Source organism: Canis lupus, chromosome 8 (assembly GCF_048164855.1).
Source record: "Canis lupus baileyi chromosome 8, mCanLup2.hap1, whole genome shotgun sequence".
Lineage (NCBI taxonomy): Eukaryota > Metazoa > Chordata > Mammalia > Carnivora > Canidae > Canis > Canis lupus.
In genome coordinates this window covers 61,854,826-61,870,856 of record NC_132845.1, presented here as the reverse complement: position 1 = coordinate 61,870,856, position 16,031 = coordinate 61,854,826, and the positions used below count along the sequence as shown (strand labels likewise).

Here is a 16,031-nt window from a genome sequence, read left to right as displayed (position 1 = left end):
AGGGTGTGGTGTGTCTGTGCTCTTGCCTAGTTCCTGATGGGGTGTTGAGGAGGGGGCAGGGATCTGCATCCAGGGAGCTCCCCAGCTCTTGGGAAGATTCGTCCTTGCCGGCTGTGACACCATGCGCCTTACTTCTTTGCCGGCTGTTGGCTGTGTGGGCTTTTTTATAGGGAGCACACACAGTGTGGCACCTGCTGTTAGAGTGAGAGGAAAGGAGAGAGCACGCAAAGGAACATCATGGTTTCTTCTAATAGCTCGTCTTGAAGGTGATTCCCCTTCCCTTTGCTGCAGTCTCTGGGTCAGAAGCGTGTCACAGTGTCCAGCCCCGACACAAGGGTGGGGCTGTCGGGAGGTGGGGACCTTGGGACCACTTTAGAAGCAGCCTGCCACACCCCCGGTGTCTTCTAAAAAGTACAGACCTGACGACCTTCCTGCAGCAGTGGAGAGTACATGACAGGTCTTTTCCACAGCACTAGTCTTAATCAGACTTCTGGTAACATTGTGAGTTTGAGTAGCATCTCATTGTGGGCTTTTAATAGTTGGATGGTTGTGTATTTAGAGGTAAAATGGACTCGCGATTAGAGACAAAGACCTTAGCTACCCAGATTGGAAGCATTTGGTCAGCGTAGGCACCTCTGTGCTGGAGGGCCTGGGGCCTGCTGCTGTCTGCTCGTCCTGCACTGGCCTCCAGAGTGACTTGGCTCTGGATGCAGGTGCCAGCACTCTGAGATGGCACTCCAGCACAGACCACACAGACCCCAAATCCCTTCACCCTCAGCACCCTGCCTGAACTCCAGTCCTCACTCCCCCAGAGCCGCTGGCTCAGCCTTCCCCTGGGGCCCTGTGACCACACTGCCGTTCCACGTGCCCAGGCAGAATGCTTGTATCTATTCTTTCTTACTGTGCTGAAGTACATATAACATGAAGTTGACCACTTGAGCCATTTCTGTGTCCAGTTGAGGGGCACCGAGCACATTCCGCTGCTGAGCTGCTATTCCCTCCCCACCCCAATCTCCGGAACATTCCATCCCCATTGCACAGTGACACCACCTGCTCCCCCAGCCCCGGCCCTGAGGTCTACTCTCTGACTGTGACCACCCCGGGACCTCATGAGCCTGGGGTTCCCACATGCATCCTTTGATCTTTGTGTTTGTCTCTTGATCCTGGCTGCCTCCCCCATCCCCATCCAGTTGTCACTGAGCGCCAGCAACTTTGGAATATACCAGAGCTGGCCACGTCCTGGCCCAGGGTCCTCATCCTCCCTGGTCTTCCTCACCGCCTCCATCAAGGCTGCTATGAGTGCTGCTGTGGGTCAGTAATTTCCCCTTGGAAGTCCCACTGGGGCTCAGACCTGGGGTCCCACTTCAGTCTCCTGTCTTCCAAACTGAGTAAATGTTCTTTGTCGAGTTGAGGAAACTCCTGTACTCCTGGTTTTCTCAGATTTTTACCATGAATGGATGTCGAATTTTGTCAAGTGCTTTTTCTGTATCAGTTGTTCAGATGATGTGATTTTTTTTTCCCCGTTAGCCTATTTACTATGGCCTGTGACACTGAGTGATACTTGAACCTTGAACCAGCCTTTGTGTCCCTGGGATGAGCCCTATGTGGTCCCGGTAGATAGTGGCATTTAGATGCTGCTGAATTCCGTTGTCAGTATCTTAAGGACTTTTGCATCTAGATTCATGAACACTGATCTCTAGGTTTCTTTCTACTGTCTTTGTCTGGTTTTGAAACAGGGTATTTAGTGTCAGTCCTTGTAATGTTTGGTTAAAGTCAGCATTGAAACCCTCCTGGCCTAGAGATTTTTTTCTCAGGGGCTCTTATATTGTGGATTCAGCTTCCTTAGTAGTAGTAACAGTGCTACTGAAATAATCTATTTCATAGGACTTGTTGATGGTGGAAGTTCATGCTTTTGGAATATTTGCTCTACTTCCTGTTTCTTTTTATAGTTTTATATTCCCTGCAGATATTTTCAAGTTTGACATTTGTTTTTTTAAATGTGGTAAGCAGTTGTTTTAGGCATTGCACTTGGTATTCCAGCATGGAGCCCATCTGATCCTGTCTCTGCACCCATGTGTCTGCTGCTGTTCTCACTCTGTACCCGGCCGTCTTCTGCTACCTCCTGGTCACTGCTCTTCGGAAATCCTTCATGGGCATTTCTACTGCCTCCCAGAAGCCTGTTGGTTGCTGCAGCACACCACCTCAGTTCCCGCCCCAGGCTGGCTCCCTGGGCAAGTTTGCGCTCATCAGCACCAAGAGTGTCTGTTCTCTAGCCTACCGTAAATACAGTGTGTGCACACATGCGTGTATGTGCGCGCATGTGCACTTGGAGGGGTGGGGTGAAGGTGATATGGGGACTCGGGGTGCTGGTGTGTCAAGTGGCAGTTCTAGCACAGTCCCTTGGGGCCTTAGCTCAGTGCAGGCCTTGTGGGGTGACGGGTGACCACAGGACATCGGTGGCTTTTTCATGCAACTTCCCTCCCCTATTTCTTGCTTTCTTACAGAAACTTATTTGGATGTCCCCCGTACCTTCAGATTTCCCTTGTTTTTAAGGTGTAAAACATGACTTGGGTCGCCTGATCTAGTTGTGTCCACTGTTGTTGGGGCAGGTTGATGAGGCTGCCTGATGGATTTGGGTGTTGCCCTGGGACTGGGTCTTCGAGTCCAGGGGACAGACTGCGGTCCCTCTGGGGCAGTTCTGTGTGGTAACTTGGAGGTCAAGAACCCTCTACCTTTTTGCACTCTTCAGAGAACTTGGGACTCTGCAATGGCTTACTCAGATTTTATTCATTTGGGGTGATTTCCTTGGATTTTCTTCGTTTGGGGTGATTACATTTTTGAGTCCATGAAGGAAAGGCTGTGTTGTTTGCTGAAGACAGAATGTCCTGGGCAAGTCTGTGCCTCCCACAGGTGATGTGTACCTCCTTTCCTGCTGGGCAGGAGTTTCTGTGACCTCCTGGGAGAGCCTGGTCTCTTGGGAGAGGGTGACTGGGAGAGGCATACCAAGGTGCTGAGAGCACCACCGGTCTTCTTTCCTCTGCATAGCCTGTGCTTCCTGCAGAGCCCTGTTTTTCGTGCTGTGGGGTCTCGTCCAGCCCCTTCCTTTTGGAGCTCAGGCTCCAGAGAAGTGGGGCCAGGGGCAGGAGGTTGGTGAGCATGTTAGGGGCTGTCCAGCCAGGGGCAGGAGGAGGGAAAAAGATGCAGGAACTTGTACGGGACCTCCTATCAGTTGATGTCTGCATTCAGCAGAACCAGCCCCCTGGGAGAGACTAGGGGATGTTGCTTTTTCTGATAACAACTGGCATCTTTCCATGACTCCCTACACTGATTTCTTCTGATAAGTTTTAGATTGATTCCACCCTGGGATAAAGGCCTAGAATTACAGTCAGGTTTGGTGCACTTTTGTTTTGTGTTCCTTTGGCTTTTAAAACCTTTGTTCCCAGACGAGAACCCCCGCCCACTGGACAATGGCAAAAATGAGATTAATTCACAGCTGCCAGCACTTTTCTGCCCAAAGAGAACTGGGTGTGGAGGTGAAGCTTGTGGCAGTGCATGTGCTCTCTGGCCCGCATGGTGAGCACGCAGGCTCAGGGACCGTCCATCCGGGAGGGCAGGAGCTTTGGACAGGGCTGTGCCACGCCTGCCTCGTGTTCCTGGAAGTAGGTACTGTGTCTGTCTCGCCTGGGTGGGTCCCTGTGCAGCTGTCCCACTGTCCTGGACAGGGCCACCCCACTTATCTGGGGTTCTTCTAGCTTTAGCAAGGGCTTGCTGACTGACGATGGCCACACTGCCCTGTAGGTTGTCCTGTGGGTGGATGGGGGTGTGAGAAGGGCACTCGGGAGAGGCTGGGACCTAGTGGGTTTTTGATCAGTGACACTGCCTTCCTCCCTCCTCCCCTTCCAGTTTCTGGTGATTGCTGGGCTGGATGACTGCCGCCCCCCCATCTGGCAGAAGCTGGGAAGGCCAAGTGCTCACCTATTCACAGCCAGGCCTCGGCCTCAGTAATGGGCTCTGGCAAGGTGCTCTGCTGATGAGTCATGTGAAGAAGCTCAGGCTTCTCTTCCCTGACTCAGGCATTGAGCACCAGTGCAGATATGGAGCAGGGACCTCACCTGCCCTGAGAAGAGAGATGGGAATTCAACGGGTGTCATGCACCTTGAGGCTCCCAGTGCCCAGCAGGGGCTCTGTCCCAAACAGAAAATGTGCCTGGTGCAGACATGGATAAGAGGAGGTGCAGTAAGGAATGTCTCACTTCTTTCTTTGAGTCTCAGGCCTTAGCAGGTGTCCATGCTTCATCCCTCCTGTGTGGTGACGAAACCCCATCGGTCGATGATTAGACCATTGAGTTGTTTTTACCCATTGGCTAGTGTAGATGCTGCTGCTGTGAATATTGATGTACGAGTTTTTGTTTGAACACCTGTTTCAATCTGGGTTGACATTCAGGTAGGGGGATAGACATTCCACACATTTTGTCCTATTTGCTTTGACGTTTGTGTGCATGCTTGTCCCCAGGCTACACCTTTGGACGTCCCGCAGCCATAAATACTGAAATATGTGCTTCTTCAGAAGAAGAGCATTATCTCACGGACCATGGGGCAGTTCTCAGCAACAGGTGATATTCCTCCTGTCCCGGGGCCCATAAAAATACCCCTGCAGCATTTTCTTCTAGCAAAATGTTCTGCTGAGTGGCACATGCTGCATTTAGTTGCTTTATCGCTTGGCCCTCTGTTAATGTGGGACAGTCCCTCTGGTTTTCTTTGTCTCTGTGACATTACATTTTGGATCGTGACCCTGTCTCCATTTTGGATTTTCTAATACTTCTTTCTGACTGGGTTGAGGTCACTACTCTAGATGCGGACGTGGTGGGCTCTTCATTGGCACTCACTTTAGGGCTGTCCCATCTCTGTGATATGGTGCCTGTCTCTCTCACATGAAAGCAGGCCGAGTGTGGACACACGATGTCCTGCTCCTGCAGACATGCTGGGTTTAGCCAGGTTTCGCTGGCATCTCCACTGGTGGCTTCCACTCTCAGGTATGCAAAGCTCACTCAACCCTCTCTTGTGGGTGACTACACTGTGCTTGTTTATTGCACTGTTTGTTTTATCTCTGTTGTGTTTACTTGTCTGTATACCAGAATGGATGCATGGATTCTTACCTTTCAGCAGTCTGTTATTGTCTTGATGCTCAAAGAGCCCCAGATTTTGGGTAGGCTCCGCGTCCTTCTCATGTGACCCTGTCATTCTCTTGAAGTTCTTCTTCCTTCTGGTGGAACACCATGTGCCAGGGCTCACCTTGTACTCCTGGCCTACCTGCATTGGCTATTGCTCTGAGGAGCCTGCTTTGTTCTCAGGGGGTTGGTCTGGGCGCCAATGGGCCCACAACCACTCAGGCCCCTACTCAGATGGAGCCAGGGAACAAACGATCACATGTGTGCCCATGCACATACACGGCCCATGCGCTGTCCTGCATGTACTCTCAGTTTAGAGATCTCGGGATTCACTGGACACCCTCAATTCCATCAGCCCTGGGGCCTTCCCTGCTTGCCTCCTCCCTTTCTTATTGCATCTCCCACCATCCAGTTGAGTACAAGTCTGGGTTCATTGATAAATGCTGATTCAGAATGCATGTAAAAATTTCAGGACTGCTTCACTCATACCACCTGCAAAGACGAGGGGATGCATATCATTGAGGCTGTAATGACCTGAAGGCCTCCACCCCTCCAAGGAGGATGTGGGGTCTGGGAAGTGCCACCCTCATAATCAAGAGTTAATTATTAAGCACAAAGAAAATTATGAAGTCATATTCAGTGCTAGCACCAGTGGTTTCTGTGTGCTTACAGCTCTACTTTTGAGCTCTTGGTGGGGTTACAGAGCATCAGTGCCCAGGAGAGCCAGGTTACCAGGAAACAGCAAGGCAACCAAGTGCCTTGATTTTATCTTGTGGCTTTCCTGACAAAATAATTAAATCAGCCTCTGCTCGCAGGCAAATGCTGAGAAGGGTCTGCATTTGAATGGGCCGGGCAGCTTGTGCACACTGGCTCCATCCATCTCTCAGACATGGGCTCTGGGGTCTCAGGCTCAGTAAGAAATCCTTTTTGTCAAGTCAGGACCTCTACCTTGTACTTGCCCTTCTAGCAACCATCCAGTGGACCCTTGGAGCAGTTCTGCTGCCACTTTACACATCAGGAGATGGGATTTCAGAGGTTCAAGGTAATGAACTATGTCCAGTCTCATTGGACGGTGCCTTGGGCAAGCACCAGCTGTAAAAGGCCTGGTGGTAAGGCCATTCAGGAGCAGGAGATGGCTAATGAACACAGGGCTGACCTTTTCAAGCCCTCTTGGAGGGCTGCCTGTGGGTAGGAGGTCCAGGCCCTTGACCAGTGCTTTGGGGCTTTGGTTAGACACAGTTCCTGCCCGGACATCTTTGGAGGGGCTCTTCATTCCTCTCCTTCCTGCCCAGAACATCTTGTCTGGTGCACCTTTGGAAAGGGATCAAGCCTGTGACCCTGGTTGACCTCTTGATTCCTAAGTGCTGTAGAGGAAGGAATGTGGGCTTTGGAGACATGGGCTGTGGGTCAGTTCCTGCCTACATCACTAACCATTTAAGATTTCAAGTGGTTCAGGACTCTGAGTAACAGGACAGTGCGCATCTCATGGGTTTATTGGAAGGATCAGAGAGTAGGCCAGATTCCCTGATGGACTGTCTCCCCACTCTTCCTCAAGAGCTACAGCTGAACAGCCTGGATCTCCAGGCTCTGTGCAGCCTTCTCATGCTTCCCTGCTACTGCTTTTCACACTGGGAACGGTACACAAATTTGATGAACCCTTGCATATAGTCAGACACTTGAGGCTAGGGCGCCAATTGGTGCATCTGATCTGCAACTTGGCGTTGTCAGCACTGAGGTCAAAGGGGACTTGGTAAGGAGCAGGGTTTGCAGGCCAGGTACTTGGGTGTGGCATCTTTGACCGAGTCCTGGGCTGGGGCAGAGCCTGTCCTGAGAAGCTGTTTCAGGGAGGTGTGGGGGAGCTCGGAGCATGTGTGAGAGAAAGCATCTTATAACCTCTCTCAGCTTTTATAAGATGAGGTGCATCAGCACGGTGTCTGCACCCTTCATAGACTTGTGACTTTTGGAGGTTCTGGAGAGACAGAGGGTAGAGGGAGGACTCTTCCTTGGAAGTTGCTCTGGATCTAACCCACCCACTTTCCCTCACCTCAGCTGCAGGGTGGGTGTCCTATGACAGCACCGCGGGTGAGCTCATGGAACATCACATCACTACTCACCCTGTAGTGATGTTCCCACACAGCAGACCTGCTAGTGCATGGGAACCATCCTCAGTGGTCATTGGTTTTCCTGTCCTGCAGTTGGGATGTTTATTTAGAAAGTGAATCTGAAGTGGAACTTGCATGTTGGAGATGGCATTTCTGTAAGGTCACAGTGGGTTAGTGCCAATATTTACTTGTGACAGACCTCTTTCTTAGAGATTTGCACCTGAAAAACCATTGAAACTACAAATGCAGGACGCCTGCATGGCTCAGCAATTGAATAGTCTGCCTTTGACTCAGGGCGTGATCCCGGGGTCTGGGATCGAGTCCCACATCAGGCTCCTGTGGAGGGCCTACTTCTTCCTCTGCCTGTGTCTCTGCATGCCTCCCTGTCTCTCATGAATAAATAAAATCTTAAAAAAAAAAAAAAAACTACAAATGGCTCATTTCCCTATCACCTAAACATCATTTCGCTTCTCCCTTGGGAAGATCCTTGTGCCTGCCTGTGTGAAGATCCTTGAGGATCTTCTGGGGAGGTGGGCCCCTGAGTGGAGTATATGGGGCAGGGGGAATGGGGTTCACTTTGATCCCACCTCAGACCACATTGGAGGACAGGGACCACCTCTGCCCCCCAACTGCCTCATGAGCACTCTGCTTCTGCAGGCACTGTGCCTGATGCTGATAGTGCAGAGCCTTCTAGAAGAGCCAGAGCGTGTGGTGCACTTACGGTATTGCTTGTGTTGGCACCCAGAGCTTGTGCAGCAGAATGTCAGACATCTTGGAGATGCCAGGTGTATGTGGGTGACTGGATTTAGATATTGGCCCTGTGAGGGAGCTCTGGCTGGATGGTGAGCCTGGTGGTGCCAGGGGTGTGGGTTTTCCTTGTGAGGAAAGACCAGTTCTGCTGCTGAGGCTTGGAGACCCTTGCCCAGCTGCCCCACCACCCACAGCAGACAACTCAGAATTGAGAATCAGGATGTGACTATGCTTTATTAAGAAAGGCTGGACATTCCTAGCAATTGTTAGTTTTTCATTTATACATTTTAAGGAGAACTGTTTACATTGCCATCATCTTCATCCCCATTGTTATTCTCAGAGGCCAACTTTGTATCACACATGCTGGTTCCCCAGCCTATACTCCTGTGGTATCATTCCCTCATGGCATAGGTGCAGAGATGCATCTGGTGGGAGAAGAGCCTTCTGGCTAAAGCAGCCCAAGTGCTCAGGGTCACGCAGCCACGGAGGGCGAGGGGCCACTCTGAAGGGTGTGGGTGGGAGAAATGCTTTCCCTTTCCTAACTTGAGTGTACTTGTTAGTACGCACAGTAAACCATAACCCACAGATGTGGAGAATGGATCACAGTAACCAGGTCAGATCTGCTGAGTGTGTTGTCTCCAGACTTCATTTTTTCCAAGGTTGGCAGATTTATGGCAGATCGACCTTAAAACTAAGATCTTTCCTCCAAAATGTCCCCTTCATTTTGCTTTCATTGGCCAACATGAGAAATGTCCTTTGCTGTGGGATGGTGTGTGCAGAGTGGAGTGTAAGCTCACGCTGGTTCCCCCATGCCCCGCAGCCATGAGTGTGGGCGGGGAGCTCCAGGACTTTGCGCAAGGCCCAAAGTCAAGGTTGCTTGCAGCAAGGGCTCCTTAGATCCCAGGTGTGTCTGCAGCTGGGGCGTGGGCAGTCTGGCATGTTCTGACCAGGCTCAGAGCATAGTGTGGACCGGCCAGTCCTCCTGCCTTGCCTTGGGAGTGACACAGTGCTTGGTCTATGCCAGTACAGCTCAGCCGCCTCTACACTGCACTACTGAACCTCACATCTGACTGTTCAGTACTGTCTGGAATGACTGCCTTCAGGGCAGCATGACAGAAGCGGTTCAGAGCTGACATGTTGGTTTTCTGCTCAATGTACAGTCTCAGTTTGTCCCTAAAGGTCTCCCCCAGAAAGCTGTAGATGAGGGGGTTCAGGCAGCTGTTGGAGAAAGCCGCCAGGTTGACAATGTGGCCAGTGAGGGGGTAGGCATGGCGGAAAGACTGTTTGCAGGGAGCGTCTCCTGGCTGCGTGCGCTGCAGGAGGTGAACACTGATGAAGACATTCTCCGGCAACCAGCAGATGAAGAAGACAAGGACAACCGCAAAGATCATGCGGAGGGCTTTCTGCCTCCTGGGGCGCAAGCCTCGGTGCTTGTGAGCCTTGATGAGGACCCGGACGATAAGGGAGTAACACAGGCCAATGATGGCGAAGGGGATGATGAAACCCAGGGTAACCTCGAGCCACTGGATCTCCTTGACATCTGCAAAGCAGAAGCAGACGTCCTCCGTGTGCTGCAGGTGTACTGCAGTGAAGGGCACCAGTGTGGCAGAGACAGAAGCCATCCAGATGAGGCCACAGCTCAGCCTGGCATGGTGCTTGGTGCGGAACAGGCTGGAACGCATGGCCTTGGCCAGGGCGATGTAGCGATCAAAGCTCATCCATGTGAGGAAGAAAATGCTGCTGTACATGTTGATCTGCAGGAAGAGGGACATGAAGGTGCATAGCACGGTGATGTCGTAGTACTGCTCGTCCAAGTTAAACACCTCAATTAGGGAGTCGGCCACCAGGATGAGGTCAGCTGCCGCCAGGTTGATGAAGTACAGGTCTGGGATTGTCATCTTTTCCCGGAAGCTGATGTTCACCACCAGTATTAGGATGTTCCCCACGAAGCCAATGGGGAAGAGGAAGATGGTGTAGAGGCAGGAGAGGAAAAGCCCAATCACGTACTGCTGGTGCTCAGAGAGCTCGCCTGTCTGGTTTGCCAGGATGGCGCCAGTGAGTGTGTGGGACAAGTTGAGCTCTGGGGAGGTGCTGTTGGAGGCGCCTGGGCGCGTCTCCATGCCAAAGACAGGCACTGGGGACGTCACATCCATAGCCCCAGGTGCACAGCTTTCAGGATTTGCCACACAGCTCATGGAAGTCTGACTTCCATACTAAAACCACTTCTAGAAAGTAAAACTATGCTCTTTGAAGTGAGCCAGACGTTAGTAAGATGGGAACTCATCACAAGCATCATTGGTAGCAGTGTGGGTTTGCTCTGCAGAAAGCTCAGCAGATGGGGAAGGTCATCCATGTCCGGGCTGCAGGTGGTACCTTGACTGGGCGTAGGGTGTGACATCCACCACAGTGTTGGCTGCAATGTCCAGTGCCCACTGGCTGGCCCTCACTATCTGCGCACCTGAGGGAAGCATACAGAAGATGAGTAAGTCTTTAAGGCCTTCTGATGAGGACAGTCGGTATGGCGGGTGGCCACAGGGTTACAGCAGGCTCGTGAATGCAAAGGACAGGTTGGGACTTGAAATCCTAGCATCATGAGGAGATAGTTGTCGCTGAACTGAGGGAAAAGAGTTCAGAGTAGAAAAATGCCCAGTTTTCTGTCTGCAGGGCTCCGGGGCTGCTTGGTCTGACTGGAGCCCGGACGGTGAGTCATCCTAATGCGTGGTGGACGCCTGTGTTTTAAAATAGTTGAATAGCATGCTTATGAAGTAACGTGGCTGTTGGGTATGGAAATCTCAGGAAAAGTACTATTTGCCAGCAGAGGAAATAAAATTTATTTCAGCAGCTGTTGGAAAGAGAACTAAGATGAAGGGAAAAACCCAGCTTCTCTGAAGATCATGGGCCCAGAATGCTTTGTGGAAACTGGAGTAGAGTCTCTTACAATAAAATTGATAAAGGAAATCTAGGATTTTGTGTTTTTTTGTGTGTTTCTGTGTTTTTTTGTTTTTGTTTTTGTTTTGTTTTTGCTAACCTAAGCTTGGGTGCCCCAAATAAGACTTTTTTCATGATATGAAATGAAAGAAAAGGTGATAAAAACGGTACTTGCTTTAGGAAATAATATTTATCTGGTGTTTTCATAAATTGTTATAAAATTGAATATGTTTTTGTAATGTTGTTTGTAACCAAGAAGCTGGGTAAAACAAAAAAATAAAACCTAAGCAAAGTCCTTTAGACCTTTGCTGCTGACAGGTTTGCATACGGGGCCATCCATAACAACCTGGCTTGTCCGCAGTCTTCACACGCGGGCAGCAGCTGTGGTGTTTGGGCCATCACCACTGGGGAGGGGTGCTCTTGGCATCGATGGTGGGGGCCTGACACAGAGAATGAGAAACCCCAAGGAAGCTGAACTGGCACATTTAAATGGACTTGAATTGTTTTTCTTTTGAGAGCTCTTGTTTTACCCTGTGAGATCATTAGGAGTCATTTTTGAACTGTTGCCAAAGCAGACTAGACATTTATTGAACTACTGCTTAAAAAAAAAAAACAAAAGAAAAGCAGAAAAACGGCCTTAAATTACAGCCTTGGGGTCAGTTATTACTTAAAAAGTATTCCGTAAGCTTTGCTTAGCTGAGGCTGATAAGTTTATTAGTTATTTTACATTTTTTTGTTCATCTTTAGTAGATTATACCAGTTTCAACCACATAAATGTCATTGTTCTCAGATACTATCTGAAATGCTTAAAGCCCCTCTGTTTTTAATTTCTTGTAAGAAGTGCTCCAAGTGCTTGTTTTGCTCTCTAAATGTGGAAATGCAGGGCCGTTTTCAACTGATTTCAGAGGAAGGTTTAAAGGTGAGGGAGCTGGCCGCACACACTTGTCCTCGTCCCGTGCTTGTCAAAATAGGCTGTGGGAAGAGTTTTGAAGCGAGTCCTCCCCTTCTTTCCCATGTATGTGAGTTTTTTGATCCTTGACAACACTGTTATTTTCATAGTGGCCTAGAACAGAGACAGGAACTAGTGTGGATTTACTGCTGCCACAGTACCCTTGTGAGAGTGGAGCATGAATATATAAAGATGAGCATTAAATAGTTTGGTATTGTTTGTTTCACATTTCCACTGCATGTCCAGTTCTAGAAAACTAAAACCACATTTTGTCAAATCTATTGGGTGTGTATCTTTGTGTAGGAAGACTAGTCCTCCCAGACATGTGGCTTTCGCGAGTGTTTTCATTGAGTGACTGAAGCATGGTACTATAGACAAGCCATCTCATTGTCCTAACGTGAGACAGCCCCTCGCTTGAAGGAAATACAATAGAATACAGGATGTTATTTTCGGCATGCATTTAGAAAGAACTTTTGTGCAAAGCCTCCCCTACTATAGTCCCACTGAGATTGTTAGAGCCAAGTCTGGGTTTTTATGTGGAGGAGAGGCTATGTAACTTCAGTGCCCCTGTCAGCAGAAGGTGGCCTGTGTATCCACACCTGCATCCAGCTGGAAGCATCATATGCTGCACCTTACGTGAGACCAGCTGGCCAGGTCTGCCCGGTGGTCTCCATGGTAACACTGACCCCAACATAGAACCAGGAACCCAGGACTGAGACTCACCTGCACCGCAGCCGGCCACCCCAGCTCGGGCCGATTCTGAGCAGACCCTTCTCTGGTCCTTTGGAGGGCTTGTCAGCCAGCCTCGGCAAAGATACTCATGGGAGGCTGCAGGCACGGCTGAAACTCTCTGGGTACTGGTGATTCTGGACTTGGTTCCACCCGTCGAAGAACGCTGGAGCGGTGGTCCTGGAAGGGGAGACTTGGTGCACGAGGCTGACCTGCCACGGTGCCTGTCATCGCTCCGTCATTGCTCGGGATACCAAGACACTGCAGGCTTTATAGGCTTCATAGGCTTCCCAGGGCCGCCCATTGTGCTCTGCACTGGACGGCCTCCTCAGAAGGCCAGCATTAACCATTTTTTTGCTGGCCTTTTTTCTCCCACACTGTGGCAGTGAGCTCAGTCCCACTACATATTTTTATGGAAGTTTCCAGATTTAATTGCTTTTCTTCACACACTGACACAATTTTTTTTTAAGTCTGAAAGCATTATAAGTAGGTCTTGTGTACCTTTCAGATGATGACCCATCGTTATTTGTTGGAACTGAAATAGTCTTGCTTGTTTTTAAAACTAAGCACTGGATTTCCTAAGTCTAGAGAATACTGTGCTAATTATACCTGGAGAATTTAACTTAGAAATTGTACAAAAGCACTACCAGAAAGAAATTTAAACACAAGAAATAGCAGGTATTTGGGGGCAAGTATGTTAGGAACAGAGTAGGGTAGCTGTGTCTCTAGCTCTCCCCTTCCCTGGAGTGTACCTGTCCCACAGGCGGCAGAAGGCGATGACGGACCTGAGAGGCCCCTCTCCCTGCCATGGCTGTGGCCCCGGTGCTGTGGGGTGAACTCAGTCCTGCGGGTAGTTGCTGTGTCCTGGTACCTCCCCCACCCCTCCCTTCACCCCAGTGATTGAGACTCCCCAGCGGCTCAGACAAAGGCTGGTAGAAGCCCCCCGGCCCAGGTGCCTGCCTTTCAGGTCTGTAAGGCCCTTCAGGACCTGTGCCCTGGCTGCTCACGCTGACTTATGGGATGTTTGTAGACGTCACATTTTAATTGATCTCATACTTTACTCTTGGTGACTCTTCACTTTTTAAATTTTTTGAAGCTGTGAGATTGAACTGAGCGTGGTCTTTTGTATTACTGAGTGTGAATAAAGCAAAGTGCCGCCATGCCTACACCTTGCAGGTCAGCATGTGCTCCTCCTGGAGGAGAGAGGCTGGTTCCAGGCTTGAAGCGGGGCGTCTGGTCAGAGAAGGGCGAGTTGGGCATGGGGGCTCCTCTGGTCATGTGCAGTGGGGGCAGCCAGTGTGGCTTCCCTGCAAGCTTTCTGTTCTGTAAGGAGCCTATTTCAAAGGAGCTTGAAGGTATTCTGAATGATGATAATCTAACATCTTTCAGATTCATGTTTTATACACGTATTTTTCAACAGACAATACTGTGTTAAATTTTATATGGAAAAATACATTTTTTTCCAGCTTTAGAATCCAGCCATAATTCTGATTTGTTGGCTTCTTAAAATTCTGAATGACATGGTAATGTGAACGAGACTAGTGTGATCATAGGTCCACCGTGGCCAGCTGCAGATTCCCAACAATTCCAGCACTAATGATGCCCTAGGACACCATTTTGAAAGAAATGAGTCATGAGAAAGCACAACTTCCTCTTGTGTTAAAAAAATAAATAAAAATCCAAACCTTGAAATAGCTAAGACATGTCACGTAAAAATAGCCACTGCCTACTCGCCCCAGCCTGTGGCCTGCAGCCCCTCTCGTCCCAGTTGCCAAGGAGGAGCTTCCAGTGGCTCCAGATGCACCACTCTGCATCTCCCACTGAGTTTGCTGTGTAATGGATGGCCCTGTGACTGGCATGCTGATGTTATGTGGAAGGCTTGGAATCGGTAGGGGGCTGCCAAGTGTTGGGGCACTGGGTGGCTAGTAACCTGTCTGCCCTCATACGACTAGCTAGTAGGAGGCACAGGACCCTGCTTTTAGGGATTTCAATCCACTGAACTCAAGCATGGGTTGATGTTTGCATGGGTCTGGGAACATCTCGCAGATGTCTATGTAAAGCGTGAAGACTTGTAAATTTTAAAATCTACCCTTCAGGTCTGGTGCTGCCTGCATGTAGCTGTTGAACTTCCCTGTGTCCCCTCCTCTTCCCTGGCAAAGAATTATCCCCCGACCTGCAGAGGGACCCCTAAGGTGAGACATAGTGCCTGGAGGGAGCAAGCCCAGTCTCTGAATTGCCAGGTTCCATTTTCTCCCTCTGCAGATAGCTGCCCCATGGCCCTGGGTCAGGCAAGGGTGAGTGGAGTTGTGGTACTTGTGGAGCCACGTGATGCCTGTGGAGCACCTACAACACATGGATACCCCATGTCTCTGCCATCCTCATCCTTGGGTGGGGCTGTCTTCCCACGGTGCCTCGCATCTCCCTCACCAGGATGGCCCAGTTACAAGAGGTGATCAGAGTCCCAGGCTTCTCTAGGCTTATCAGCAGGATTCGACTCACAGTCCAGACCTCAGGCAATGTGGGTGCCAAGCTTTGGTGTCACTCCATGTTGGGAAACTCAGCCTGGCCTGTGTGGTGCTTATGGAAGGGGAAGCAAATGGGCTTCCCACACTTAAGAGGCGACACTGCATGCACAGCCTTTCCTGCATTTCCTATGATAATCTATCCCAAGCTCGGGGAAGCAGAGCGCCCCTTCCCCTCAGCTGGTCAAGAGGTTTCTTTGGGACACATACAAAGCCCTTTATGGGCTTTGTCCTCGCTCCCACCCTGAACATCCAGGCAAGCACCACCTTCTATAAAGACATAGGCCAGGGCCCAGAGAAGGGAGGAGAACATACTTATGTTGGGGACGCATGTGTGCTGGGCATCCTGCACCCTTTTGGTCAGCTGCGGATTGGCCTAAGAAGGTTTATGCTATTAGGGAATCCTGTGGCCCCTGGTGAGCAAACAGGCCTCTCATTCTGGATGTGTGTGTGTGCTGCCCTGGAAGCTGGCCCGGGGAGTGGAGGGGCAGCCACCAGGCACTTCGTTCCACTTGAGCTCTGCTCTGCAGCCCCAGCCCATAGCCTGTGCTGGCAGAGTGGGCATAATCAGTGCTGTCATCCTATCCTCTGGGTGTACAGGTCAGTGAGACCCAAGCGGCAGTCGTGTGTGTGTGTGTGTGTGTGTGTGTGTGTGTGCGCGCGCGCACGCACAGAGGTGTGTGTGTGCAGAGGTGTGTGCACCCAGGCCGAAGTGTGCCAAATAGCGGCTGTCTGCACTGTTCCAGGCTATACTGTAGAGGAAAACGGATGGGCTTTCTGCAGACCCACTACCCAGCCTTTTCTGTTTCTGAAAGGGATGTTGAGTGTTTAGTTGCTCTCCAGCATCAGATGCACCTTCAGACCCACCCACTCACTCTGGGGGT

General features: G+C 50.4%; 2 protein-coding genes across 19 annotated transcripts in view; one reads left to right on the top strand and one right to left on the bottom strand.

The window, feature by feature from the left end:
• CHLSN (cholesin) overlaps nucleotides 1–16,031 on the top strand; it is a 148,328-nt gene that overhangs the window by 35,404 nt on the left and 96,893 nt on the right. The gene's annotated exons all lie outside the window — the stretch shown is intronic.
• On the bottom strand, nucleotides 8,235–15,987 carry GPER1 (G protein-coupled estrogen receptor 1). 3 transcript variants are annotated; one of them, XM_072836670.1, is made up of 2 exons: nucleotides 12,620–15,987; nucleotides 8,235–10,477 (listed from the first exon to the last, which is right to left on the bottom strand). In XM_072836670.1, exon 2 carries the CDS (start codon nucleotides 10,212–10,214, stop codon nucleotides 9,060–9,062), a length of 1,155 nt encoding a protein of 384 aa, XP_072692771.1. In that variant the 5' UTR covers nucleotides 10,215–10,477; nucleotides 12,620–15,987; the 3' UTR covers nucleotides 8,235–9,059. The 3 variants fall into 3 exon arrangements, with proteins under 3 accessions (XP_072692771.1, XP_072692772.1, XP_072692770.1); XM_072836671.1 differs by having other exon boundaries at nucleotides 8,235–12,010; nucleotides 12,620–13,460; XM_072836669.1 differs by having other exon boundaries at nucleotides 8,235–10,748; nucleotides 12,620–13,458.

Bases quoted from the DNA above. Each gene is read 5' to 3' on its own strand.
- GPER1 (XM_072836670.1), bottom strand. From the start codon at position 10,214: ATGAGCTGTGTGGCAAATCCTGAAAGCTGTGCACCTGGGGCTATGGAT.